We start from the raw sequence: 27,503 nt of genomic DNA, 5'->3' as shown, positions 1-27,503 counted from the left end.
AGCTCCATGAAGCTATGGAAGCACATGTGAGCCAAGTGACCACGGCCTAAGCCAGCAGGCCCTGGTCTACAGAGGTGCTTTCAGAGGGGAGGGTTAGAAGAGTCCTGCGGCTTCCAGAGGGAGACACAAAAGCCAGAGAGAGGCAAGGACAAGCAGGTGTTTGCTGATCGGTTTAGGGTGGGATAGCAAGGTCGGTAGCAGGTATATTTCCCAGCAGAGGCCTTGGAGTCTCTCACAGGGATGTTTGCTGTAGATTCCAGCTAGTATTCATGATAGTGGGCCTTCTAAAATGAGATATTCCAGTAGCAATACTGCCAAGCCCGTCCCTCGCCTGTGGGAACACTGGGTTTTCTGTGTAAGAATGCTGGCTCTGTAGGAGATGGTCCCTGGGGGGGTGCAAGTCTGCCTGCCTATACCCACAGCCAAACCAGCCTGTTCAAGGGTTTAGCACACATGGAACACCTGCAGTTCTAGCCAGTATAAGGCACGAGCACAGAGTGGGACACAGCACCACATGGTTTAACCAGTACACAGTGGAATGTCCACTAGCCAGCGTGCTCCAGAGAAGCAGGACCAGAGGCTACGCACATCCCCTCTGGGGGCTCATGCCTGACCCCGTTTAGCAGTCATGACACCCACACTCGAGTACTGGATGCCATGGTTGCATATCAGTTCCACTCAACAGATAAGAACAGGATGCTTCTGATTTATCAGTAGAGTGCTTCCAGGAGGCAACAGCAACCAGCCTCAATCTAGATTTAAAAGTAATGAAACGTATTTTTGTGTAAAATGAGATGTCAGGAAGCAGGTGAGCCATCAGGGTTGGCTGGCTTGCTGGCCCAATAATGGCAGCAGGGATGCAGGTTCCTCAGTCTTACCAATTGTCAGGCCGGCTGTGCCCCCATGAGGACGGAGGTTGGGATGCTGTTCTTGTTACTTATGTTTGGCATTTGCAGGAGAAGACTCTCTCCAGGGTGTGAGCACGTGGACGCGGGTGTCTGCTGTCTCAGTTCTGTGGTCATCCTCTCTCTGGAGGGAGTCCAGAGAGCCCTGCCACCTGTTCCCAGCTTGGCTTCACCCAGGGGCACTGGCAAGGGCTGGAGGGCGAGGGTGAGGGAGGTTTCTTGTCTCCGGGCTTCCGTGGTACCTGGGCCAGAGCCAGTGGCCATGGTTGCTTGCTCCTCCTTGGATTCAGCTCCTCCAGGCATAGCGCACAGTGGTGTTTGGTGGCCCTCCTGACACAGGGAGTGTGGCTCTGGGTGATGTCCTTTGCTCCTCTGGCCCCAGGCTATTATCTGGTGCTATTCCCACCTTCTCCACTTGGCTTCTCCTGCCTCTGCACAGCCTCCAAGCCAGTTGGACCAGTTTAACCAGCAGTAAATTTCCCTTCTTAGAGGCAACAGTTGTTTTCTTCTCTTTTTTTGGACAATGATTGATATGCTTCCATTAGATTATGTCACTTTCCATCAGATACTCCCTCCTGGACCAAATATAAAATCTTGCCATAGTCTGAGCGAAGTTTAGACCATTCAGGACCCAATTCCCTGGGAGGATGCCTCTCAGTCCCATGGGAGGCTTCAGGACGAGGGAGATTCCTGGATGAAGTCAGGATCCAGGAAGAAAGAAGAAAGGGGGGCCACCCAACATGTCCAAGGACACCCAGTCAGCAAGACAGGGGGCTGGGAATCACGTCCAGTCCGCGGGATGCAGAGTACCTGCTGCAGCTCACAGTGCCATCCAGCTGGGGAGGGACAGTGCATGGGGGCCGGGCTGGGACTCTGTTGTCACCAGCCTGCACTCAGGCCACCTGTGGACACCTGGGGGCAGTGTGGGTCACCATGGGAGTGCAAACTCGACCTGTTGGCCGCCAGACTTCAGGAACCACTAGGGAAGGAGGGCAACAGAGTCCTCTTCTCCTCTAGTTCTTCCTGCCCTGGGGCAGTCCGGGCTCAGCCTTATGCGAGTGTGTGAGCATGTGTGTGTGTGTGTGTGTGTGTGTGAGCGAGTGCGTGAGCGTGTGTGTGTGTGTGTGTGTGTGTGTGTGTGTGTGCGTGCAAGCTCAGGCTCCCAAGCCTCACAGCTCCTGCGGGTTCTCCACAGCTGCCAAGTTGTGGTGAAGAAGCCAGTGCTGCTGCGCGACGCTCGGGATCCGTCCAGCCCAGCCGCCACCCTCCCGTCGACTTCCTATGTTCCTGCTCCCTTCCTGGGAAAGAGTCTAAATCAAAGAAATAATGTTTGGCCAGAATCACCATCTGACATTTAATATTTTTCTTCTTCAGTAATGGTTCGGCTTGATGCTACTTTTGTTGTGTTTAAAATGTTCAAAGATGAGGACAGAGTCTAAAATGTTTTTCAGAGAACTATTCTTAGTGGTGAATTCTGCATTCTAAAGGCTACCCACATAGGACCAGCTCCCACATGTCCCTCAAATAAATCTCTTCCTTAGATTCCCTTCTTCCCTCCTCCCTTCTCACTGGAATTCCTAAATGGTTACATGAGATATAATAGTTTTCACATCAATTCTACTTACTTCCTGAAGAGAATCTCTTATTTTCTAAGTATTGCATAATAGCTAAAGTTACTCTTTAGCGGATGGAGCAGGGCCTGGATGGCTTCCCTAGAGATGGGCCTCATCCTCAGAACATGAATGGGTGCTTCAGAGCACATCCCAGGTAAGCAGCAGTCATCCACACGTAACTCAGTTGTCGTGGCAACGGCACCAAGGTAAGTGCGTAGCTACATCAGAACCCAGTCTTACCTGCCATGGTCAAAGTCACACCTCAAGGCCAGAGAATGGTACCAAACACTTCTTCTGGGCTCCTTTCAGCCTTATAATGCATCTGGAATTCTCTTTTTGCTCTTCCCTGATCAAGCCCCTTCCATCCTGCAGGTGCCCCACAGGTGAGTTCAGGTCTCTTCATACTGGGATTGTGACACTGAGTTTTCACAGTCCTTCATTGCTACCAGTGGTCACTTTCCATAAATGCCTATGTCACGAGTTGAGATAAAAGATCCTCCCAGGCCAGGGTGTGGGAACAGAGGCCCCCTGGCAGCAGGCAGTTGTTCTGAAATCCGTGGGAGGAGGAAGCAGGGTTGCAAGACCCAGGAGCCTGTCAAGGGCTGAGCAGAGCTGGTGAGCTGGAGCAGGGGGGTCTGCTGTGCCCAGGGGTGTTATGAGGGCTCTCTCACCTCAGAGTTCACACAGCGCACACATTATGCAGGCCCTCCTTTAACCGGCCAGCTGTTAAGCTCCAATCTCTAGCAGTGTCTGTTCTGTCCTTTAAAATGCTTGGGATTTCTTTCCATGGATTTCCATAATGTGCATACTTAGGAAGAGGAAGATTATGTCTTATTTCTATGAAGTCATTTATGTCATGGAAACCAAATTTCAGACCTCCTTAATGAGGTACATACCCAGAGTCTAAAAACTCTGGGAGCATCTAATAAATGTAATGTTATTTGTGTGTGTGTGTGTGTGTGTGTGTGTGTGTGTGTGTGTGAACAGTATTATCTTAATACTGAGGGTGGCTATGAGGATTTATTAGTTAATATTTATAACTCATTTAAGCTGCTGAGATAAATGGATTATCTAGTCCTGGATAGGGAGGCTGAAGGGTTCGGAGCTTGGCCACATGAAATGTTCAACCCCTGGCCTTTTCCTCAGCACGCTCCAGGCAAACCCTCCTCAAAGGCTCCTTTGACCTTTGAGATTTCAAAAGGAGGACTTGAGGTGTATGTCAGGAGATATGCATCTCTTGAAGTTTCTTTTTAGTTTAATACTTACAAGAAAATATATGACCATTAGTTTGATAATTGCGCACAAGAAAACTACTCTTTCTTATGAAGCAGTGCACATCACAGGGTTGGAGCACAGACCTTGTAGGCACACTGCTTGGGTTCACATCCTGATTCTGCTCCTCGCCAGCTGTGTGCCTCCAGTAGTCACTTAACCTCTCTGCTTTAATTGACATCCTTTAAGAGCTTGGACATCTGGTGGGCAATAAGTCAAATGGCGTATGCCTTTTCTACTAAACACCTCATTGGTTTTGAGAGCTTATTCTGTGCAAAGTGTGCAAGTGATATTTTCTTGCCCTTTTTTTTTAAGGGGTGGGATTTACTGGGGATCAAATGCAGGGTGCTTTGCCATTGAATTACATCTCCAGTCCTATTTATGTTTATTTTGAGACAGGTTCTTGTTAAGTTGCTGAGGCTGGCCTCGAGCTTGCCATGCTCCTGCCTCAGCCTCCCAAGCTGCTGGTATCATAGGTATGTGCCACTGAGCCTGGCTAAGTGTTCTTCATCAGTCGGCGTCCTCATCTGTTAGCTGGGACTAGCCACTCTGACTAGCTACAACAAGATTTCCTGGAAAACCAATAGAGGTAACAGAACAGAAAGAAGGCAAGAGGGCCAGGAGCCACCCCCAGGTCACGCCTGGGGCTGGGCTGGCTCTCAGAGCACCCTTGCAACTAGACTCCTCCAAACCTTCCCTCCTGCTCTGTCAGCTCCCAGGCTCCAGTCTGGAATCAGGATGTTTGGCTGAGCTTCTGGCGGGTTCTTCCTGCCCTCCTCCCCACACGGTTCCAGGGGTGGGTAGAAGCTATATCTGATCCCCTTCATTTCCTTACTGGGAGGAGGCAACGGAAGGCAGGCATGGGGAGCTGTCCTCTTGCCAAGATTACATAAATGGAGAATTCCACAAGAGGAACACATGGTGCCCAGAGTGGAGATGTATGGATTCTGGGAAGTCAGAGAAATCAAAACTTGTTAACTTGCATAAGCCTTCCAATGTCTAACGACAGGCCCTCTGTACCTGATCTGAAGCATTTGTGTTCCTTGGGGTACACACTTACACCCTGGCCAGTCTCAAGCTAAGATGACATCACTGAACACAGTTGGAAGAGAGAGATGTGCAGTCAGGAATAGTCTCCACCACGCAGCTACAACAGAGACACATTGCCTCAAGTGGGAAACATTTAGGAAGCAAAAGTCTTGAGCCTTTATTATGTTTTTGTTAACATTTGTGAATTCATATAATTTAATTTCTAATAATAGAGTTTTTAAACAATTGGCATGAAAATTTTAACAAGTGTTCTTGTGAGTCATTATGAGCCTGCTCCAGCATACCAGTGCCTGTGAAGTGGATCATTATAATGTGTGTGTGTGCACGCATGTGTGTGCTGGGAATCAAACCCAGGGCTCCACACGTCTGGCAAGTGCTCTACCACTGAGCCACATCCCCAGCTTAATGGATCATTATAACATGAGGGGGCAGGTGGGTGGTATGATGCTTAGTGGAAAGGCCTGGACATTTTAAAAAATGGCCTTTAAGACTGGAGACCCTCAATCATAGAATAATAGAAATGAATCTTTATATTGTGAAACACATTCTTAATGAACAACAAACCTGAGGAAAAGGTACATTATGCTACAGGGGAGGGGACTGAGCCGATGCAGAGAGAAAGTGCTGCCGGCAGGTGGAGCTGAGGGTAGGACGGCCCTTGGGGCTTTCAGGCCACGGCTTTTTCAGAGCTGTCCTCTTGGAGCCCTGCCATCCCTGGAATAGCTGCCCATCACACAACCTGGGTGTGCTGGTCAGGCCTCATCCCCCAGACTCAGTCCAGGGGTCTCTCATGAATCTTCACAAGCGAAGAATGAAATACCACTGGAGGCTCCCAAAACAGGCAAGGACGACACAGGGCGACAGCTGAACTCCACGGAGTCTCCTCTGATCTTCACCCTGTGTTCGTGTCTCGGGACTCCTGTGCTGGACAGGGCTGACCTGTGTGGCAAAGGGGCACTGCAGCAGGGACACCTCAGGTGGTAGGCATTCTGCAGCTCCTGGCTCTGCTGGGTTGCTGGTTCTCCACCAGCCAGAACCAGTGTGGTGGGCACCCAGGCAGCCCTGTGGAGAAGCCCACTGGGAGGGAGCCCATGCCTTCCAGGGCCGCCGGACTCCTTCCAGACCACAGCAGCCATGTGGAAACCCTTGGATGACTGCAGCCCTCGCTGACACCACAGCCAGCCCTTTTGGGAACACCTAAGCCAGAAATACTCAGCTAAGCTACCAATTCTTGACCCATAAAGAAACGGAGAAATACCCAATGACTACATTGCCTCAAGCCTCTAAGTTTTGAGGTGACTTGTTGCACAGTAAGAGAAAAGCTGAATTTCTTTCAAGGCTCCATTTGAGGGCTGTGGGGACCTCAGTCACACACAGGTGCTAGGGTCTTCATGGAGCACTTTCAGTGTATTTTCTTTTCTCTTTTCCTCAAAGAAATTGAATTTCAAGCCAACATTTGAAAGCTTTGCACAATACAACTCTGGAATGCGTTTTATCCTCTATGTTCTCCTTAAGAGCTGTCCTCCAAATGAAGTACACTCGTGCTGAGCGCATCTGCCACTCCAAGGAGCAGGCAACAATCAAGCGGACCCCACTCAGGTCCCCCTAAGTCATTTCTTGCACGAAGCCCTCGGTGGCACTGGGGACTCCATCTTCACTGTCACTTTAGTCTTTCAGTGTCTCTGGGCCACACATCGCCTAGCTTTTCAGAAACGGGGGTGGGGGTAACAAAAGATACTAGGAAGGGAGGGGACTAGGGATCCTGCGGGGCGGGTGCTTGCAGTGGAGATCTTAAGCTCCTCTGCGGGTCACCAACCCGACGCCCCTGGAGACCGGTGTCCCCGCCTGCCGGGGTTTGCTTCTACAGAGATCTGCTGGCGCGCTCCGGGCGCAGAGGAGGACCTGAGAGGAGGACCTGAGCGGAGCGCGGGCTCTCGCGCCTGCTCGGCAGTCGCAGCCCCGGGTACTGTGGCTCCGGGGCGCGTCTCCTCGCAGCTGCGCGGCGCCTGCAGCATGGAGTGGGAGCTGAACTTGCTGCTCTACCTGGCGCTCTTCTTCTTCCTGCTCTTCCTGCTCTTCCTCTTGCTCTTCGTGGTCATCAAGCAGCTGAAGAACTCGGTGGCCAGCACGGCCGGAACGCTCCAGCCCGGGCGCCTGTCGCTGCACCGCGAGCCCTGGGGCTTCCCGCACGAGCAGGCGGTGTGAGCCTGATGCGGCCGCGACCCCCGGCATCCAGGTGCTCGGGCGGCAGGTCGGGGCCTGCGTGGGTGGGGACTCTAGGCTCCCGGAGGCTCGCGTAGGGGACCCCAGTGCTGGGGCGGCCAGGCTGTGCGCACGGGCACACGGAGAGGAGGAGAGAGGGCAGTAGGCAGGGGCTCGGGCACCTGCTGCCAGCACCTGCTGCCAGCCTCTCCGTCCAGTCTTCGTGCCAACAGCTGGAAATTCCACCATTCAGCTCATCCCTCCAGCCGCTTCCCAACAAAACCCGCTGTCGACCTGAGGATCTAAATTATCCAGGAGGAGCGGAGCCTTGGGGTCGGCGGCGGGAGGAAACGGGGCGCCCTGGGTCACCCCAGTTATTGCCTTCCATGTCTTTGTGCGTCCGCAGACGGCTGTACTGGCCGTCCGGGGACAGGGCGTTCAGGGTCCCCCTGGGGGGAGGGCTTCTTTCCTGCCCTCGATCCCTACTCAGCCTGGGCGCCTTCTAGGGTGGGTGTGGGATCTGGGATTGAAGAGGGCGAACGTGAGAGTGAGAGTCATTTGGAAGATGCCTTCGGGTTGGCGGGTCTGTGAGCTTCTGGGGATGGCATGGAGGATGGCGAAGAGGGGTACTGTCCTCCAGCGTAGGGCCACAGGGCAGAGAGGACCGCCAGTGCGTCTGTGGCTCCTAGGGCTCTACTGGGAAGTTGGTCGGGCGGAGTAGACTCAGCAGTGGGCCTGGGTACTCTCCAGGCGATGCTACCGCAGGAATAACTTCGTCCTCCAGACCCAGGCGGCGCACCGAGCGCCAAGCACCGCAGCTGCACCAGGAGGCTGCCAATGGAAGAACCGAGCTGTCTGCGAAGGGTAAGCTGGACCACGCCACTTTCACGTCTCCCCTAGTTGTACCTAACCTTCGGGGAACCAGGGCCTAACAAAGTGAAGGGCTGGGATGAGGGAAATGGGGACCACAGGTAAAAGGCTCTCTCCTGCTCAGAACAGCTGAGCTTCTGCTGGGACCAGGGAGCCAAAGCTGATGGATGTCTAGTTCATTTCAGGAACGGAAGTCTAGGTAGAGGATTATGGAAATTAGAGGTGGTGTAAGGAATGTTAACAATTTTAACAATCATTCTGCTCTTGGGTTTACTGATGGTGGACAGGCTTTGTGGGCACTACAATATTGGAAACATTGTTACTTTTAGACACAAAGACCATGTGGAGAGGCTAAAACCAGGGGCATAACTAATTTTTGCCTAAGCAGATAATACAAAATTAAGTAGAAGACAATTGTTTTGATGATCCGAAGGAAAGAAAAAATAGTCTCCATTAGGTGAGTTAGTATTGGCTTGAGATGTGCAGATGGTTTCCCACAGTTTCTATTTCACTTTATCCAAACAGAGCTCTTCTTAAATGAAGTGGTTTCTTTTAACTTTTATGACATGAGCAAATTCTTACCTCTTTGTTGTGTCTTTCTCAGAGTTATAGTAAGACTTGATTTGAGTTTCCAGTTTGAATTCCCAGAATCAGCTGCAGTGAATCATGTTGAGCTTTGAACAATAGCTCTCTAATTGGTTGATACCTCTGCAGTGGCATTTAATTACAGGGTTGTATGGTTAATATGAACACTGAAGATGAATGTGGGAGTAATTAGCAATTATGGTTGTTTACAAGGCTAGTAAACAATGATTCTACACTTTACAAATTCTCAGAGTGCAAATGACTTTAACCACCTGCTTGGTGTCTTGATTTTTCCATCCTTTAATCTTCCTAGCAGTACTGCTGGAGTCTACAAGTTCACCCCACCCCTGACCTTCTCTGATGGGAGACCATAGGGAACTCTGGGTAAGTAGTTTGTTACCATCTCAGCTTTGACTTTGTTTCTCCACTGGTTCTCCTGACTGGGGTCCTGAGAAGAGTGGCTGCCTTTCTATCTTGTGTCTGGTGCCATTATATATCCTCCTGGGAAACTAATCCATCAATTACTTAGTTCTTATTTATCCAGGCCAAAACAGAATATCCATTCCTGTTGTCCATGTTCTGCTTGGAGCTTGGCCCTAAACGTGGTATTGGAGTGCCTCACATTAGCTCTTACAACTTCCTGCTCCTTATCTCCTTCCTTGCCCTGGCTTTGCTAGGGATTCTGCTTTTGAAACTTTGACGCCCCTCCACAAATTGCCTTTTCTTATTCATTTTTTCAATCATAATTTTTCCAAGACCCAGTGTAGAACTGATCTCACCAATCAGAATGATTTTAAAGCTCAGGAGTTCTCGACCCAGATGGAATGCTTTGATCTCTCAGTGGTCCAGGTCCCCGGCTCCACCTGCTGTCTACTCCATCACTGATGCCCTGCTTCTCACAACTGCTAGGCCAACTCATTTTTAAAGATGGGGTAAATATGAACGAGACATTAAAGCATTTGAAAAGTCAGAAATGTTTAAAATAACTGCTCATTTTCTAAGTGTAACTTGATTATGAAATGTTTCTGTTTTATTTTCAACAACAGGTTTTTAGTGATTTCAGCAATGTTAGACTGCAAGTTGAATTTCTTGTGTCATACGGAAATGAGCCATAATTCAATAATGCAATATTAGTATTTTATTCCAAGTGTCCTAATTTCATTATTTCTAAATTTCAGCTGTTCAAATGACTTCCAATCTTATTAGGACAATCTGGATTGTTTTCTTCATTTCCAAGCTTGCAAGTGAAGTGGATGGACAATTCCGCTTGGAAAGACAGTCCATTCAAGTTGGATGAGAATGACATCACATCCACACCTGCAAAACCCAAAACGTCTAATAACACAGATTCCTGTGCCCTGACTTCGATTTTAGGGCACAGCTGTAGATGCAGGATTGATGCCATCTGGTGTGATTCTGCAGAATAAGATAAAATTTACCCTGAGTGTGCCATGCACTGGCTTTTCTGGGAATGACAGGATGCCAGGATTTGTTTTTGGTTCACTTGCAGGGGTGGAAAGTTGGAACTAGGTAAGTAAAAAAATATGCAATTCTCTATTTTTGATTTGACATTCCATGTCCCCGATTTTGTCTGTAGTTTCAAAGTAAGTGCACTAGAGTTAAATATTAAACGTTTAAAATTTTAAGCATTGTAATGGAGAAAACATTTTGGATAGTAGGAAACACTGACTTTTTGTAAGTTGTACTGATTAGGGACTTTAAGAATACTGAAGATACTAATGCAGTACATAAAAAGTATTTGCAGAATTCTGTACTTTGTTTCAATCTTTACAACTAGTCTGAGGTATCTGTGCTTATTTAAGCTACAATTCATAGTCGAAACTCTAGGATCATTAGATATAACTGCTGATGTCTGTGTCACATTCAAGAGCAAGTTAAGAATTGAGTTGTAGATCTTTGATGCAGATGTTTTGTTGTTTGTTTGAATCAGAGAAACAAATTCCTCAATTCTCCATTGCTTATTTTGTCCACGCAGAATTTTTAAAAACTTGTAGATTAAATACAGATCTGATTATCTGAGTAGTGACCATGTTATCATACATACGCTGGGTAAGTTGAAGGACAGAACTGTGTTTGAAGAGTGCTCAGAAGAGAATAAGCACACAGGGAAAGTTTCCTCATGGAGTAAGCTAAAAATCCATATCAGCAGCTGCTTCATTTCATGAGGGACCATTTCTGCCATTCTTGGTCTTTACAGAGAGATCCTAAGGCAAGGCTGAGTTGAAGCTGAAAGTCCTATACTCAGACTATGTTTTACTAGTATGCCTAAGAAGTCCCTTAAGTTACTGAATGGGTCCATTCTTCAGACTGGATGTTCTTTCTTTTAGATGGAAATCTCCCTTGGATGGCTATCTCATAACAGAAGGAAGGTGATGGACAGTGGCTTAATTAGGGATGTTCTTTTCTCCAGTAACTCACACTGATGTGTGCTGGAGGTAGGTGACCACTGGTGTCGGCTCCGCAGCTCACAGCCATCAGGCTTTAGGTGACTCCCTTGGCTTTTTCCTGCAGGTCCCAAGATGGCCCTTGCATCTCCCCACCAGACGGAGGAAGCCCTGAGCAGTAGCTGGTCATGCAATCTGAATCCATTTCCTTTGGAAGAGCTTTCTCGGCTGCTCAAAGCTGCCAGCCCCCGTTACGGGCAGCTGCCATCTGGATGCAATGGAGCTTCTGCAGCCTTCAATTGAAATCTGCATTCTTTTGGTGAGGGGTGATGGCCGCAGGTCTCAAGTGGACAACCAGCTGTCTGTGCCCTGGTGACAAAATCCAATTGTGAAGGAGCACAATGCTTGAAAGGCATTGAGACAGTGGCCCCCTCCCAGCTGCTGGGACTTTGGGCAGTGCTGCTGAGCTGCAGCCAGGTGAGGGAAGATGCCAGGTGTTCTCCTCGGCAGGCAGCCTTGCCCTCGTGGGCCCCTTCTGGGCGGACGTATCTTCATGGAGGCTTAACACAGCCCGAAGCGCTGTTCTTCCTCACGGCCATCGTTTGTGTCCTCCTAACTTTCCTGTCAGTCAGATTTTAGTGGAATCTATGTTTGTGTATTTGGTGCCCATAAAAGACCATCCCTTCCTTTTATGCACTGGGGAGATAATCTATGCAAAGAAAGTCTTCCTGGCTTCCTTCTGTGACTCTGCCACCAAGCTAGGAATATCCCGGGAGACTCGCTCTCAAAGCTGCTTCCACGAGCAGCCTACATCCTGGCAAAGCAGAGGGAGAAGAATCACTTCCCACATCCAAGGCTGTCCAAAGAACTTTCCATGAGGATAGCAACGTTCCATACCTGCAGTCTCCACTATGGTGACCGCCAGTCACATGAGCCTGGTACACACTTGAAATGTGGCTATTGTGACTGAGGAGGTAGCATTTCAATTTTCCTTATGTCAATAAGTAAAACTGACCACATGGGGCCGGTGGCTCTGCTGTCGGACACATGGTCCACATCCTGTGCTTCCTAGTGTTTCAGGGCGGGGGACGAGTGTGGGCCAGGCCCGTGGCCTTCCCTGTTTCACCCTGCAGTGGACCCTCCTCCCTGAGGACGAGGAGAAGCGGTACTTTGGAACTAAATTCAATATGCTAACTTGACATGTGTACATCACACACCCTACTGGGACACAGGAATGTCCTGGGAGTCTGTCTGGGGGACTGCTTTCGGTGATGATGGATGATAGAGAAACCGCAGGCCAGGTCCACTTCCCCCTCCTAGTGGCCATCTTGTGTTTCTAGGTCAGAGTGATTCCACGTTTATTTTGACCTATTGTGCAGGTTTTTAAATTTTTGTAACATTGTGACTTTTAAATGATTATCCTGTGTATGTTTTTCCAAAATACCTAGTGATTTATATTTTTAAAACAAAAAACTGTGAAATAAAAAAATAATACTACCCAAAGTTTATGAAGAATTAATTAGGATGAGATTAATAGAGCAAGTGTAATTAGGATGAGATTAATAGAGCAAGTGTATATGCCAATTAATGTTATTTTTTTTATTTGTTTGTTTGTTACCAGGAATTGAATTCAGGGGCACTTGGCCACTGAGCCACATCCCCAGCCCTGTTTTATATTTTATTTAGAGACAGGGTCTCACTGAGTTGCTTAGCACTTTGCTTTTGCTGAGGCTGACTTTGAACTCATGATCCTCCTGCCTCAGCCTCCTGAGCTGCTGGGGTTACAGGTGTGTGCCTCTGCTCACCTAATGTTATCTTTTAAAAATATTCAATCATTCTTCCACCGAATTTGGGTAACATATGAGGGTCATGGTAGTCTTAGTGAATTCTATTTTTCAGGTACCGTTTTCCCCACTGAGCATCACTTGGACCTTATTCTCTAAAAGTTCCCTATTCTGTGCTGTCTGCTTTTACTGAATTATACACATCCTTGCTATCATCCATACACAGTTCTCTAGCAGATATGTGCTTTGCAAATATTTTCTCTTAGTTTGTGACTAGCCTATCAATTTTCTTAACAATATTTTATTTAAAAGATGTACTTTTATTTTGAAGTTTAATTTACCCACCTCTTTATGTTTGTTGCTTTCTGTGTCCTAAAAGACACAGTTACCTTCTCTCTAGGTAACCGAAAATATTTTTATATGCTTTCTTTTAAGCTATAGAAGTACAATTTTAACTTTAACATTATAGCTATAGAAGTATAATTTTAGCTAAGTCTATTATTCATTTTGAATATTTTGTGTATAGTGTGAGGCAAAGACAGATTTCTAAAACACATAAATAATCCAGTTGTTCCTCCCTCCCTCCTACCCTCTTTCCTTCCTTCTCTCTCTTCTTTCTTCTTCATTTGTGGAAAAGGCATCCCTTTCCACACTGGACTACTTTGTCATCTGTGTCAATACCAGACACCCATATAAGGGTGGCTCTATTTCTGGGCTCCCTTTTCTGTCCCACGGGGCCATCCTTATCTTATTCCTACACTGCCTTGATTACTGAAGTTTTATAGTGAGTCTTGATATTCACTACAGAAGTTTATTAATCTGAACTTTTGTAATAAACTCCTACTCAAAGGCTGAAGTCTATACACACTACGAGGCCTGAATAATTTCAGTTGAAAATGGTCAAATTTCATAAGAAAACCCCACCTGGCATTCTGCTTCCTTTATTCCTTTCTTTAAACTTGGGTCCACAGTGGGATGGCACTTGGCCAAGAGGGATGTCTGCATGCCTTCCTATTGTGGAAAGTGGGAACTATCCTCATTAGTCTTACTCCAGGTGCAAGCAAACAATTTTCTGAACCCAGCAGGAGAGATAATGACAATGGTCTACATGACATTTCAGTGACCGTGTGTGCTCCTGTTGCTGACCTGGTCTATCTGAGTTCCAGTGGACAGTAAGTCTACCCTGCTTTGGATTTGTGCCAACAACTGTTCACATTCCTTTGGTTTCTGGAAGTTAGATAGGGTGGGTTCAAGGTCACTGTGCACTTTGTTACAAGTTGTTGAAGGCAGGATGGCCTCCAGAAAGGACACATGGGTTCAAGCTGCCTTAACCGTGTGGGAGTTGCCCCTTTCTCTCCATCCGTGCCAATTCAGCATTTTGAGAATCTTTTCATCTATACATTCCAAAGGTAAAAGGGGGATAGTTTGGGCTGGGGCTGCAGCTCCTTGGTAGAGCACTTGCCTAGCATGTGTGAGGCACTGGGTTCCATCCTTAGCACCACATAAAAATAAAAAAATAAAACAAGTGCATGTTGTCCATCTACAACTACAAAAAGAATTTTTAAAAAAGAATAGAAAGTTTATATATAAAAAAAGGGGGATAGTTTGTTGCCCTTGCTGGCATTTATTTTCTCTCAGTCTGAGCATTTTAAAATGCTCCTCGTTCTTTTGCGAGCTGCCTATTCATATCTTGCCCATCTTTCTGCTGGGGTATCCTTTAGTTCCTTAGAGTTTGTTGTTATTTTCTTTCCTTCTCTTGGTGAATTTTATTTATAAACATGAACATAATGAGGTTAAATCTTCCTCCCATTCTCTATGGATTCTTTTGTATTTTTCTAGACACCATTCCTATCCCACCTATAATCTACAGAATTAATTTTTGAAAGGTAATCCTGATAAGATCCCATGCATTTAGAAAATTTGTACTGAAACATAACTAAAAATATCTTGATATTGGGGAAACATGCTATTTCTGTAATTAAAAAAAATCTTCCTGAAGTTTTGTTTTCATATTTTGCAATACTAGGAACTGAATACAGGGGTGCTCCACCACGAAGCTACATCCCCAGCCCTTTTCACTTGTTTGTTTTGGGACAGGGCCCCGTTAAGTTGCTGAACTTGTGGTCCTCCTGTTTCAGGTTCCTGAGCTGCTGGCATTATGGGGATGCACCACCATGCCCATAGGGTTGATCACCTTACATATTTTATTTTTAAGTGTATTGGAGGAGGTAGTCACAGTTGGTCTCATGTGGGTTATGCTAATCTGATTAGGTGTTAGGCTGTATTTACAGTTTGCTTTGCTTCTAAGGTGTTGGAGGCTAAAATTTCCTCTGACATCCTTGTTTTTGTCTCACTGTTTGTCTTCGGGGGTCCCTAGAGACTTCTTGAATAAGTTCTTAAGAGTGTGATTCTTTCTGTCAGGTTCCTCTCCTGATGGACGTCAGCTCTGCTGACGTGGCCTCAGGGGTAGGGAGGCCAGGTGTTCTGTGGTCCATTGAACCCATCTTGAGCTCGTGGTGAGCTTGTGTGTCTGGGATGTGCCTTTCCTAAGTGCTTCTACCACCCCTTCCCACCTTAGCTAGGACAAGAAGTCTGGGGGGCCACAGCTGGTACTTTCCTTCCCATGGGATGGCCAGGATCTGGTGACACTCCAGGCTCTGATGAAACTGCTTCTCTTGAAAGCCAGCTTTATTAAGAACAGAATTCTCCAGACTAATTTCAGAATGAATAATTTCCCCCTCCCTCCCTGCTGGAAGAACCAGGGTATTTTTTTTTTTTTTTTTCTCTGATCTTCACTGTGAGAACCCAGGAGGGAGGAATTCTGGAGGTTAAAACTCACAAAAACCTGGGACCTCTAAAATTTTAAATCTCAAATGTGTCTATCAAACCTCAAATGTGTCTATAGTCTGCCTTCAGCAATTGGTACATTTCAGTTGGGGTTTCCCACCGCGGTACTGGACCCCACTGAGATTCTGCTCAGGGTGGCTGCTCAGGTGAGTTGGTTCTCTGTGTCTGCTTGTGTCTCTCCCACCTGGGGGGCAACAGCTTCTGCTGTTCTTCAGTCCCCCAGTGGACCTGTGAAGAGGTCAAGCCCTTCTTTTTCCCTTATGTAGTGGTTTTTCCCTTCCACCTTTACTGACGTGTGATTGACAAGTTAAAACTGTACTTACTGAGTACACGGTGAGGTTGTGGCCTAACTACACAGGGTGGACCGGTTACCACACACCAGCTGTTCAACCCCACCGTCCCCTGGCTTAACCGTGGGTGTGTTGTGAGAACACAGTGTTGTCGTTCCGATAAGGACGATGCCTTCTATCTCCTCGCACGCTACCAGGAAAGCTCATTCTTCCCTCTGATGCTAAAATCATCCCAAATGCGGTCCGTGAGAGACCGATCTGATTCCTGTCTGTTCACCTGCCCCCTTATTCCTGAAGTCCCTTACCTTCCAGCACAGGATTCACCTCGTACCCTCCCTCTGTCCTCCTCTTTTAGACCTGCCACCCTTAGACCTGTCAACCATTTTCCAAGGAGGCCTGGTTCCGGTTCTTGGGGAAAAAATTCTGGCAACAGGGCGTCGGGCGGCCACGTGCTTCTTGCTCTTGAGGTCAGGGCTTCCCGCGCCTTTCAGCGAGCTGGGGGCGGGCTGCGCAGGCCCCGCCCCGGAAGAGGCCCCCCAAGAGGCCCCGAATGCAGCCACGCCCTCTAGGCCCCGCCCACGCAGCCCGAGCCCCGCCCCAGGTCGCGGTTCACAACCCACCGGAAGTCGTAGCGGAAGCCGGGCGGGTAGGTCTGGGGGCCATTTCTTCCTTCAGCCCTGCGGCGGCCGCGCCCTCAGGGACCTGCCCTGACCGCGCCCTTCTCCGGTTTAGAGCGTGTCCGCCACCGCGGCCGCGCCTGCGTCCCGGGAGTCCCACCCTGGTCCTCGGGTCCTCGTGGACCCCGCCGGCCATCTCGCCCGCCTGCCCAAGAGCGGGGCCCTGTCCTCGCCCGCTCCGCGCCCGCGAGTCCCCTCCTCGGAGCGCCTCCTGGCCCTGCATCTCCAGCTTCGGCGGCCGGGACCGGGCTCGGCCTCTGTCCTCTCACCTTGAGACAGGAACCCGGGCTCGGCCTCTGCCTCCCATCTGGGCAGCTGGACCCGAGCTCGGCCTCTGCCCTCGCACCCTGCCTTCAAGGACTCGGGCTCGGCCTCTGTTCTCTCACCTGGAGGCAGGAACCCGGGCTTGGCCTCTGCCTCCCATCTGGGCACCGGGACCCGGGCTCGGCCTCTGCCCTCGCACCCTGCCTTCAAGGACTCGGGCTCGGCCTCTGTCCTCTCACCTGGAGACAGGAACCCGGGCTCGGCCTCTGCCTCCCATCTGGGCAGCCGGGACCCGGGCTCGGCCTCTGCCCTCGCACCCTGCCTTCAAGGACTCGGGCTCGGCCTCTGTCCTCTCACCTGGAGGCAGGAGCCCGGGCTCGGCCTCTGCCTCCCATCTGGGCAGCTGGACCCGGTTCGGCCACTGCCCTCGCACCCTGCCTTCAAGGACTCGGGCTCGGCCTCTGTCCTCTCACCTTGAGACAGGAACCCGGGCTCGGCCTCTGCCTCCCATCTGGGCAGCTGGACCCGGGCTCGGCCTCTGTTCTCTCACCTTGGGCGGCCAGGACCCAGGCTCAGTCTGCTGTCTTTGCCCCTAAAATCCTGCAACCAGACCCGGGGTCAGTTTCTGCCCTCACGCCCTGTTGCCAGGACGCCGTTTTCTGCCTCTGCTCTCTCTCTGGGGTGGCCAGGATCCAGGCTCAGCCTCTGCCCTCTCACTTTGGTGGCCAGGACCCGGGCTCAGCCTCAGTTCTTGTTCCCTGAGACAACCAGGACCTGCCGCTCTCCCTGGTTCTGGGATCCTGCAGACCCACTCCTTTCCTGAGGTGCCCCGTCATTGAGCCCCGGGCCTAGCCTGCCTCTCCCTAAGCCTCCCATTGTCAGCACCACCTCCTGGAGGCCCAAGTCCCGGAGGCACCCTGTCCTGACACCAGTGTTCTCTGTTCCAAATCGCATCCCACCAAGTACATCTCCCAGGGTCTGTTTCATTTTTGATGCCCACTCTAAAGTGGACCCTTCCTTCTCTGAGGTTATTTGTGTTGAGATGGGGAGGAAGGGCAGGAGGAGGGACCAAGAACTGGGAACTGTCAGGGAGAGGTGGAAGAAACTGAGGTAAAAGAGAAGGGAGGGTGGGGTGGTGGTTGACTTGCAGTGGCACAGTGAGCGTGAAAGAGAACAACCTGGGAGAGGCAGGGAGAAGGAGGGGACCAGGGTCAGAGAAGAGATGGAAAAGGCAGAATAGAGCGGGGTCCCTGAGCAGGAGGAGAGATCAGCTGTGGTGCTGCCTAATTTATGTGGTTTCACTGGCTGGGGCTGCTCAGGTACGGTGAAACCCAGCTTCTGGGTGTGTCTGCGATTAGCATTGAATGAGACTGAGGGCAGGAGGTTGCCTTCACCAGTGAGGGTGCATCATCAACCCATGCAGTGCCTGAACTGAACAAAAAGGGCGTAAGAAGGGTGAATTTGTTCTGTGCTTGGTGGGGGCATGCTTCTTCTCCTGTCCCCAAACACTGGAGCTTCTGCTTGGCCTTTTGAAAATGGTCTTCAACTTATACCACTGACTCCTCTGGTTCACAGGCCTTCAGGTTCAAACTGGGAGGACATCACTGGCTCTCCTGGGTCTCCGGCCTACAGAGTGCAAATCATGGACCTTCCTAGCTTCCCTAATCATGTGAGTTAATCCCTCCTAATCTCTTTTTTTATTTGCATATCCTATTGGTTCTGCTTATCTGAAAAATCCCAATAGAGACACTTTAAATTTTTGAGGTTATTTTCCATTTTAAATTTGTTTTATCAGATTCAGAGTGATATCTCAATGGTTTTACAGTGTAAAAAACATATTAAATATTCTTTGGGGCAGGGGCGTTTGTCTAACGTATGCTAGGCACTTGTCTACGTATGCTAGGCACTTGTCTAGCATGCATGAGACTCTGGGTTCAATCCCCAGCACCAAACAAACAAAAATTTTTTTGGTGCTTAGTAACTTTGTATTAATTCATTGTACACTTGGTAATGCTATTGATGCTTTTCATATTAATGTCAAAATCTAGTTTAACCAGTTACTCTAATACTCAACAAATTTTCTTTTTCCTGTGGTCTGTTAAATTAGTGGGCTGTGAACTGATCTCTCGGTGAGAGAATGTTCTCTTCAATTTCCCTCATCCTCCTCCTGCAGATGTTGAAGGATGAACTGAATTAGCGTGGAACCTTCCAGCAGAGACTGTATGTTCACGATGCATGGAGGTACGTCCATGGATAACTCTTTCAAGTCGTGCGGTACCAATGACCAGGTCTTCTCCCTTTATGAAATATGTGAAGTATGGAAAACATATTTACAAATACATAAACATATTTCAAAATATTTGTTTATTGGAGCATTGGGGATTGAACCCAGGGCCTTGTGCTTGCTACTACAGAACTCTGTCCACAGTTCATTTAAAGATTTTGTTTTGAGAAAAGGTCTCATTAATTTTCTCAGGCTGATCTTGAACTTGTGATCCTTCTACCTGAGCCTCCCAAGTAGCTGGCATTATAGTTGTGCACCACTGGGACTGGCTCAGTTTTATATTTTTGATAGTTTAATCTGATTTTATTGTAAAGAGGAATCAAATAATTGAGATCCCTGTGATTCAAGTCATGAAAAAAATGTCTCTCTTAGGAAAATGAAATATGATCTGGGATCTTTAAGCCAGTGCCGATTGCTCTTTGCAGGCATCTCCTCCTCACCTCTTGCCTCATACACTCCTAGAGAGTCCTGCAGCTGGGTAGGGAAGACTCAAAACTTTTATCCTTTTTTTTTTAATTTGGAATTTGAAAACAGGTTTGATTTTTTTTCCTCCAACTTGTTCATGGTAAAATACACATCACATGAAAGTTCCATCCTGACGCTTTAAAGCGCACAACTCAGTGTTGTAAAATACATTCTTAATATTGTGCAGCCATTGCTACCATCCCTACATTATTTTGCAGAACTCTTTGTTGAAGAGATTACTTTTCCCAGTGATTATTTCTGGCATCTTTGTCAAAGGTTACTTGGCTTTCCTTCCGGGCCCTCCACTTGTGGTTCTGTTGGTCTGCATGTCTGTTTTTATGCCAGTACCATGCTGTTTTGATATCTGTTGCTCACTTTGTAATACACAGACAGCTGTCTGTATCTTTGGGTTCTGCATCTGAGGATCCCACCAGGCATCAGCTGAGAGTATTGAAAAATTGCATCTTTATGCAGTCTATGCAGACATTTTTCTTTTCATCATTCCGTTATCAATGCAGTAAATAAAATTATTCTGCATGACATTTACATTGTATTAGGCATTGGAAGAAATCTAGAGATGATACAAAGGCTATGCGTACGCTCTGTGCAAGCACTGTGCCATTTAACGTAAGGGCCTTGAGCATTCCTGGCTTTGGTATTCCTGGGAGGTCCTGTGATCATCCCCATGGATGCCAAGGGATGACCGTAGTTTGAAATCAGGGAGTATATTGCCTCCGACTTTGTTCTCCCTTCTCAAGATTGTTTTGCTGATTTGTGGTCATTTGTGGACCCCTATAAATTCGAGGATTATTTTTCTGTTTCTTTGAAAAATGCTATTGGAATTTTGATAGGAATCGTGTTGATCGTATGGATTATTTTGGGCAGTATGGATGTTGGGGTAAAAGTAATTCTTCTAATCCATGAGTATGATGTAGTTTTCTTCTTCAATTGATTTCACCAATGTCGTAGAGTTTCCAGTGTCCATGTGTTTTTCTTCCTGGTTAAACCTTTTTCCTAGGTGTATCAATTGGTACGTTTTTCCCTAGGTCCCTGGATAGGCTCCTGCCCTGGCAGGAGTGGCCCCAGACTCTGACTGAGAGGGGATAGATCTGGGTCACAGTGCTGCTTCAGCTGAGACCACAAGGTCCTCAGGCTTCTGAGGGCACAGGCTTGCTTCCTGCTGGTGTCCTGAGCAGGCAAAGCTGCCTCTGGGCTACTGCTGAGCAGGTCTGGAGCTTGGTCGTGGGGCTCCTTGAGGGTCTTCAATGTGACCAAGATCAACTGCCTTGCCTCTGTGGGCATGGATTCATCTGTCTCCCAGTCTATCCCTGATGAGGACAACTTGTTCTACTGTGACTGGGAGGGTTTAGGACCAAGTTGTGGGGATGGAGTTATTTCAGGTCCTGCTGTGGGATAGGGGTGTGCAGGCTGCTTCTGGGGGCACAGACAAGCAGGCCTTCCATTGGGATCCTTGTTGGGCAGGACTGCTCTCAGTCTGCAGGGTGCAGCTCTGGGGCCATGGTACAGGACTCTTAAGCCATGCTGTTGCAACTGAGCTTGGCAGGCCAGTCACTCAGGATGGGAGTGGGCATGACTCCTCTGGGACCCTTGGCAATGGCACTAATGGTGGCACCAAGGCCAGGAGGGGCTGTAGCCAGGTGCGCAGGGACTCAGGCTGTTTCCAGGTCTGTAGGCAGTGCCACATTTGACAGACTGGCCACCTGGACGTGTGCCTGCCCTCTCATAACAGCATTCCTTAGTCCTGGACTCTGCAACCTGTACTCTGGGTCCTATAATTCCCACAAAGGCACTTCTGTTTATGGGTGACTGCCCAGTTCCAGTGCTGTGAGGGGTCGTGAGTGGGTCACTTATAGTCTACCACCTTGCTGATGGTTACTCTTCCTTTTTTCTGGTACTAGGGATTTGCACATGTTTTTCTCTAATGCAAATGGATTTAAAGTTTTCTATATATTTCATTTTTTATCTATATACTGGTGATTGAATAACATGTACAAAACTTCTTTCAGTCAACATATATATCACAAAGAAACCATACTGGTATTAAGATTTGAAAGTCCTCGCCTTAACATGGCCGGCAGGGTAAATATTGTGTTGGTTTGCTGAAGCTGCCATTTAACAAATACCACTGACAGCCTTGCCTGCACAGTAGCAAGCTCTTTTCTTTCAGCCCCAGAGGCTGGAGTTCAAGATGAAGGTGGTGGCAAGCTTAGTTTCTACAAGGACCTGCATCCTGGGTTTACAGATGGCCACCTTACTTACCTAGGCTTTTCTGTCTGGTACCTCTGGTGTGTCTCTGTATGTCCAACTTTCCTCTTTGTGTAAGAGCTGCAGTCAGATTGGGTTAAGATGCTCCCTAAAATCCTTATTCTAATTTAACCATCTCCTTAGAAGCCCTATGTCCAGTATCCTCATAGTCTGAAGTACTGGGGGTAGGACTGCAGCATTTAAGATTTTAAGGCCCATAGTTTGTATCTAACAAAATGTCAGGCCTAGGGATAGATATTTTGGTACTTATCTTATTGCTTCATGTTGTCCTGGTTATGTGATCTGATGTCTGACATTAATTTAGGAAAATTCTCAATCATCCTTGCTACAATTTATTATTAGTATTGATGGTACTACTAGAGCTTCATTCCAGAGGTGCTCTATCAGTGAGTTACATCCCGGCCCTTTTAATCGATTTTTATTTGGAGACAGAATTTTGCTGAGTTTCGCAGACTGGACTTGATCCCTCTGCCTAAGACTCCTGAGTCACTCAGTGTGGACCATTGTACCTGAAAGTTAAGTATGTTTTTTCTCTGTGCTTTTAATTTTTGGAAGATTCTATTCATGTACCGTCAAGATTCTTGGTCCTTTCTTTAGTCATGTCTGATCTGCTAACAATCCCATCAAAGGCATTCTTCATTTCTGCTATTGTTGTTTGGATGTCTGTTACACCTTTTTGCTTTTCTTTGAATATCCCTGTCACTACTTAGACTCTCCATCTGTTCTTATATGTCGTGTACTTTTTCTTGAGCATAGAAATCACATCTGTTTTAAATTCCTGGTTTGGTCATTCCTACATTCCTGCCACATCTGAGTCTAGCCCTGACACTGCCTCTTCAAGCTCTGCTAGCCTTTCTGTATTCCTTGAAAAGCTGATGTGACTTGTGGGTAAAAAGAATGGAGGCAAAGAGGCGTTCAGCTGTGTTTTGAGGGGAGGGACACATTCTGTGCTGCTGTGATGAAGCCTTGGGCTTTCTGTGAGCCTGTGTTACTGTTTGTCTTTGGCCAGAGCTTCTCAGTTTTCTCTGCCCCTCAAGTGGGATGGGAAGGATTGATGGCTGGAGTTAGGCATTTCCTTCTCCCAGGTTGTTGTTCCCTGATGAAACCCAGTTAGGTGGCAACTGGCAAAATAGTTTGTTTTGATTGCAGGCACCATTGAGAAGCAAGGAATGCTTGAGGAGTATTTAAAAGTGGTTATTTCCAGGCCAGGCGTGGTGGTACCTCCTGAAATCCCAAAGACTTGGGAGGCTGAGGCAGGAGGACTCTTAAGTTTGAGGCCAGCTTAAACAACTTAGCAAGACCTTGTGTCAAAATAAATATTAAAAAGGGCTGGGCATGTCACTCAGTGGAAATGCACACCTGGGATCAATCCCCAGTACAAATAAATAAATAAAAAATAAAAGTGGTTTCCCCTGGTCTGCCACAGCGGAGCATAAGTGGGTATTTCTCTACTTTGAGGGTAAGTCCATAGAAGGCTCCTGGAGATGACCCATGAAGGTGTGCCTCCCCTGAGTGAGCAGCCTGGAGACTTTCGCTCCTGGACTCGTCACCTTGGAGACTCTAGCCATTTGTCAGTTACAGCTTGGGATTTCCTACCCTTGGAGAACCCCCCGAGGTGTCTCCTTGGGGACTCCTGCTCTGATGAGGCGTAATTCCCGAGGTCTCCACGTGTGCTACAACTTCCCAGGGCCTCACGCGTGCTGAGCACACCATCTACCCCTGAGCTACAGCCCAGCCCCTGGCTCTACCATCCGAGACCTCGATTCTCTGATGGTTGTGGGGAAAGTGGCCCCTTCTCAGTGGGTTCGGGTTTTTCTTTTTTACTCGTTAGAGTGGAGTGACAGCTTCCTCTCCTTGTAGACAGAACAAAGCCAGAAGTCCCTGTGCGTCCTTTTGATTCCTCCATTTCACTGTCAGAGTTTGGCTCTTTGATAGTTTGTAATTGCTTGTTGTTTCTTCGTTTCTTTTCTCCTCCCTCATATTTCCTTAAATTTTTATTAACATCTTTATTTTCAGTGCTTTGAACCTTTAGTTCACTTGAGTCATTTTTCTCCTCTGCTGGCTGCAGTGCCGAAGCCCGAATCCATTCACGTCCAAACCCATTTCCTCTGTTGACTGTGAAGCCTCGCTGCTCGGCCACGTCTTACGCTTTGATCACTTTCCTTCTTCCTAGTACGGATGACTGCATATTCACTCTACTCTAGCCTGGGCTTGCGAGTTGTTCAGGGTGTTGGTTGAATCATATCCTAAATAATTCAGCCATCACTTTATGGCTTAGTCTTCATTTAACTCTGTGTATTATTATTTATTTAATTTATAGGCTGAGAACCTGTGGCTATTTGATGGAGCATTTTGATAGCTAGCTGAGATTTTTGTGTCCAGAACAATAAGGTCATATTTGAGGGAGTCCTACAGGTGTCTCGAATTCAGCTAACAAGGCTTTGCTTTAGGAATTTTCTGTGACAGATGTGAGGAAGCCATACATGTGCTGTGGTGTCTGAACACAGAACAAGAGTCTCAGGGGCTTAATTCATGACTTATTATTTCCTCTCAAGAGCTCCACTCTGGCTTGGCGACCCTCTGAGGACTGACTGCCTCTCATGACCCCAGTCAGCAGGTGCTTCCATCTCATCTCATAACTGGTTCTCTGTGATCATGAAGCTAGAGCAGGAGAGGAAACATTGACTCTTCGATTGCCCTGGAAGTGAGCATGGATTCTGCTCATTTCCTCCTTGGCGACATTAGTCAGGGCCTCTCTGTGGTGCAGGGGGCCTGGGAAGTGAGGGGAGATGCCCGATGATGCACTGTAAAGCTACACAGAGACCGAGAAGATGCCTTCTGATACAGAGTGCACTCCAGTCTGTGGAAGAGCAAGGTGCAGGACAGGGCATGGCCCGCTGTGTGGTGTAGAGGCAGAGCACAGGACTGAAGACCACACGGTAGTCACTGAGTGAATGAAGAGTAGAGAAAGGAGAGTCACAGCAGAGACTCTGAGTGTATCTGAAAACAACTCTTTCTGTTGAAACCAATACTTTATGTGTTCATAGTAGAATCAGTGAAATGAAATAACAAACTGAAAAACTGGACTAATGACTTTTTAATAAAATTATAAAATAAAAGACAGTTGTTCCAAGTAGTTTACAACAATTGTGACATTAAAAAGAAGCTCATATTCTTTGGATCTATGTTAAGAACAGTGGGCCCTTTAAAAGCCAGGAAATGAAACTCACTACAAATTTATACCTGAATTAGATGAACTGTGGAGATCAGTGTCAACAAGGTTTTGTTTTTCCTGAGGCTGAACAGTATCTGTCTTCGCTCTGAAATGATTGTGGTAAATAGGGTTCAGTGGTTTCTCTCAAAGTGGTGCTGATTCTGGGAACAGCGGAGGACATACATTAAGTGAAAGTATCAGCGCGTGGACATTGACCAGCCCTGGATCCTAAGACAGAAACGCTCACTCAATCGTCCCTTGCATATAAGAAGAAGCAGTAATCTATGTGGGCAGACATACAAGCACTATGAATAAGCAAGGAACAAACCACCCCACACAGCCCCTAGCATTTACAAATGACTGCATTGACACCAGAGTGGAGGAAATGTCAGAGAAAGAGTTTGGAAAATTCATCATTACGATGTTCAGTGTGCTGAAAGAAGACATGAGGTTAACTTAAGAGGGAAATATCGATTCTAAAAAAGTAACCAGATGGAAATTCTGGAAATGAAAGAATCCATACATAAAATTAGGAATTCAGTGGAGGGGCTGGGGATATGGCTCAGTTGGTAGAGTGCCTGCCTCGTAAGCACAAGGCCCTGGGTTCAATCCCCAGCACCGAAAAAAAAAAAAAAATTCAATAGAACACTTTTTAAAAAAAAAATCTTGAGCAATGGTTTATTTTCAATCAACATGTTATTTTAAGATGCAAGCTTATAGGGTGTGACTGTAAGGTATTCATTTTCACTGCAGTATAATATTCCATTGGTCGACTATGTCTTCAGTTTCTCTGTTCTGATATTGACAGATCTATATATCCCCCACCCTTCTAGGGTTTTGTTCTTTTTTTAAAATTCTTTAAATTTTTTCAGTGCTTTATTTCTTTTTTTTTAAATTCATTTTTATTGTAAACAAATGGGATACATCTTATTTCTCTGTTTGTACATGAAGTAGAGACATACTGTTTTTGTAATCATACATTTACCTAGGGTAACGGTTTTTGATTCATTCTGTTATTTTTTTTCTCCCCCCCACCCTTCTTATCCCACTATACATTCCCTCCTTCCTCCATTTCTTCCCCCCCCCACACCCCCATTATGTGTCATTATCCGCTTATCAGCGAGATCATTCGTCCTTTAGTTTTTTGAGATTGGCTTATCTCACTTAGCATGATATTCTCCAATTTCACCCATTTGCCTGCAAATGCCATCAGTGCCTGCATTTGCTCTTTCATCTCCTTGTTTGCTTCTCTGATCGTTTTAATTATGTACATTCTGAACTCCCTTTCTGACATTTCTTCTGCCATGCTGTCATTGGATTTTATTGCTATACCATCTAGGTTTGTTTGGGACATTTTCTTCCCTTGTTTTCTCAGGTATCTACCTCTCTAGTAGTGAAACTCTGGGATATTGCAGATTTCCTCTATTGACTAATATTGTCTCTGTAGATTTCCAATATCTCACCTCTTAGCCTTCAGTAGCCTGAAGTCTTGGAGGAACTTGATAATGCGGTGCTCCACTAGGAAGCTGCCCCCGTAGGGATGGTGGCCGTCAGGTGGGGTATATTCCCTGTCAGTGGTCAGAGGCGCCTCCACTTGTTGACTGATGGTCAGTCAGAGGGGGACTAGACTGCAGACTGGGGCACGTCTGATCTGGGTCTGGGTCTCTGGTTCTGCTGCCCTGGTGGGAAAACCTCGTCCAGCGGGGAAGACTCACCTGGTGGGGAAGTTTCGCTGGGCAGCTCTCCTCTGAGAAGTTCCCTTCGGTCCAGAACTACCACCTGGACTGGGAAGTCCTCCTCTGCGATGTTCCCAGGGGTCCTGACCTACTGCCTGGGCTGGGGAGCCTGGCCCTGCAAGGGATTCCCTTGCTGAGTGGCCCTCCTCTGCTACGTTCCCTGGGGACCGGAGCTACCGCCTGGACCTCGGACCCTCACTCTGCCGTGGAAGCCTCTCGCTGTGCAGCCCTCCTCTGCAATGCTCCTGGTTGACTGGGTTCTCGGATCCAGCAGGGGAGACTCACTGGGCCACTCTACTCCACGAAGTTCCCTGCATTTGAGGACTACTGTCCCATCCGGGAAGCCCGACCAGTGGGAGATACTCACCTGGTGGCTCTGAGTTGGTCCCGAGTCTCTCAATACCTTCTCTTCTTGACTCCTCGGTCTTGTCAAAGGTCCCCTAGTCTCCTGTAGGTGTCTCAGGAAAGGAGCTGCCCTTCCAGTGATGATGGCCACACCCTCAGGAATAATTCAAAATGCCTGCACCAGCCTATAAAGAAGCCTCTGGCTAGCTTCGCAATGCAGGCGGGCTGGCTCGTCTGCCGGCTTGCTCAGTGATGGCAGCAGACCTCAGTGTGGTGGTTGGGCGGGGTCGCTCAGTGATGGCATCTGTCTTTGGCCTGGTGGTTGGGTGGGTTGGCTGCCCGCCACCTAACTCTGCAAGGCAGGCGGGTTGGGTGCCTGCCTGCTACGCACTCTGTGATGCAGGCGGCC

General features: G+C 47.8%; 1 protein-coding gene and 2 long non-coding RNA genes across 4 annotated transcripts; all 3 read left to right on the top strand.

Moving 5' to 3' along the window:
* Window positions 1–6,853: 6,853 nt before the first annotated feature.
* On the top strand, window positions 6,854–9,253 carry SMIM43 (small integral membrane protein 43; the record flags this gene model as incomplete). 2 transcript variants are annotated; one of them, XM_079153645.1, is made up of 3 exons in its annotated part: window positions 6,854–7,076; window positions 7,827–7,906; window positions 8,811–9,253. In XM_079153645.1, the coding sequence occupies one exon, from the start codon at window positions 6,854–6,856 to the stop codon at window positions 7,043–7,045; it is 192 nt and encodes a 63-aa protein (XP_079009771.1). In that variant the 3' UTR covers window positions 7,046–7,076; window positions 7,827–7,906; window positions 8,811–9,253. The 2 variants fall into 2 exon arrangements, with proteins under 2 accessions (XP_079009771.1, XP_079009772.1); XM_079153646.1 differs by having other exon boundaries at window positions 7,793–7,906.
* Window positions 9,254–9,263: 10 nt separating this feature from the next.
* On the top strand, window positions 9,264–12,338 carry LOC306669585. Its single transcript, XR_013766161.1, has 3 exons — window positions 9,264–10,027; window positions 10,846–10,953; window positions 11,030–12,338. It is a non-coding gene; the product is annotated as an uncharacterized lncRNA (long non-coding RNA).
* Window positions 12,339–17,292: 4,954 nt separating this feature from the next.
* On the top strand, window positions 17,293–23,518 carry LOC306669434. Its single transcript, XR_013766117.1, has 4 exons — window positions 17,293–17,381; window positions 18,340–18,433; window positions 18,938–19,005; window positions 23,258–23,518. It is a non-coding gene; the product is annotated as an uncharacterized lncRNA (long non-coding RNA).
* Window positions 23,519–27,503: the final 3,985 nt, after the last annotated feature.

This window comes from Sciurus vulgaris (assembly GCF_902686455.1).
Source record: "Sciurus vulgaris genome assembly, chromosome: 9".
NCBI lineage: Eukaryota > Metazoa > Chordata > Mammalia > Rodentia > Sciuridae > Sciurus > Sciurus vulgaris.
Note: the sequence above shows the minus strand (reverse complement) of the source record. Positions and strands in the feature narration are given on the sequence as shown.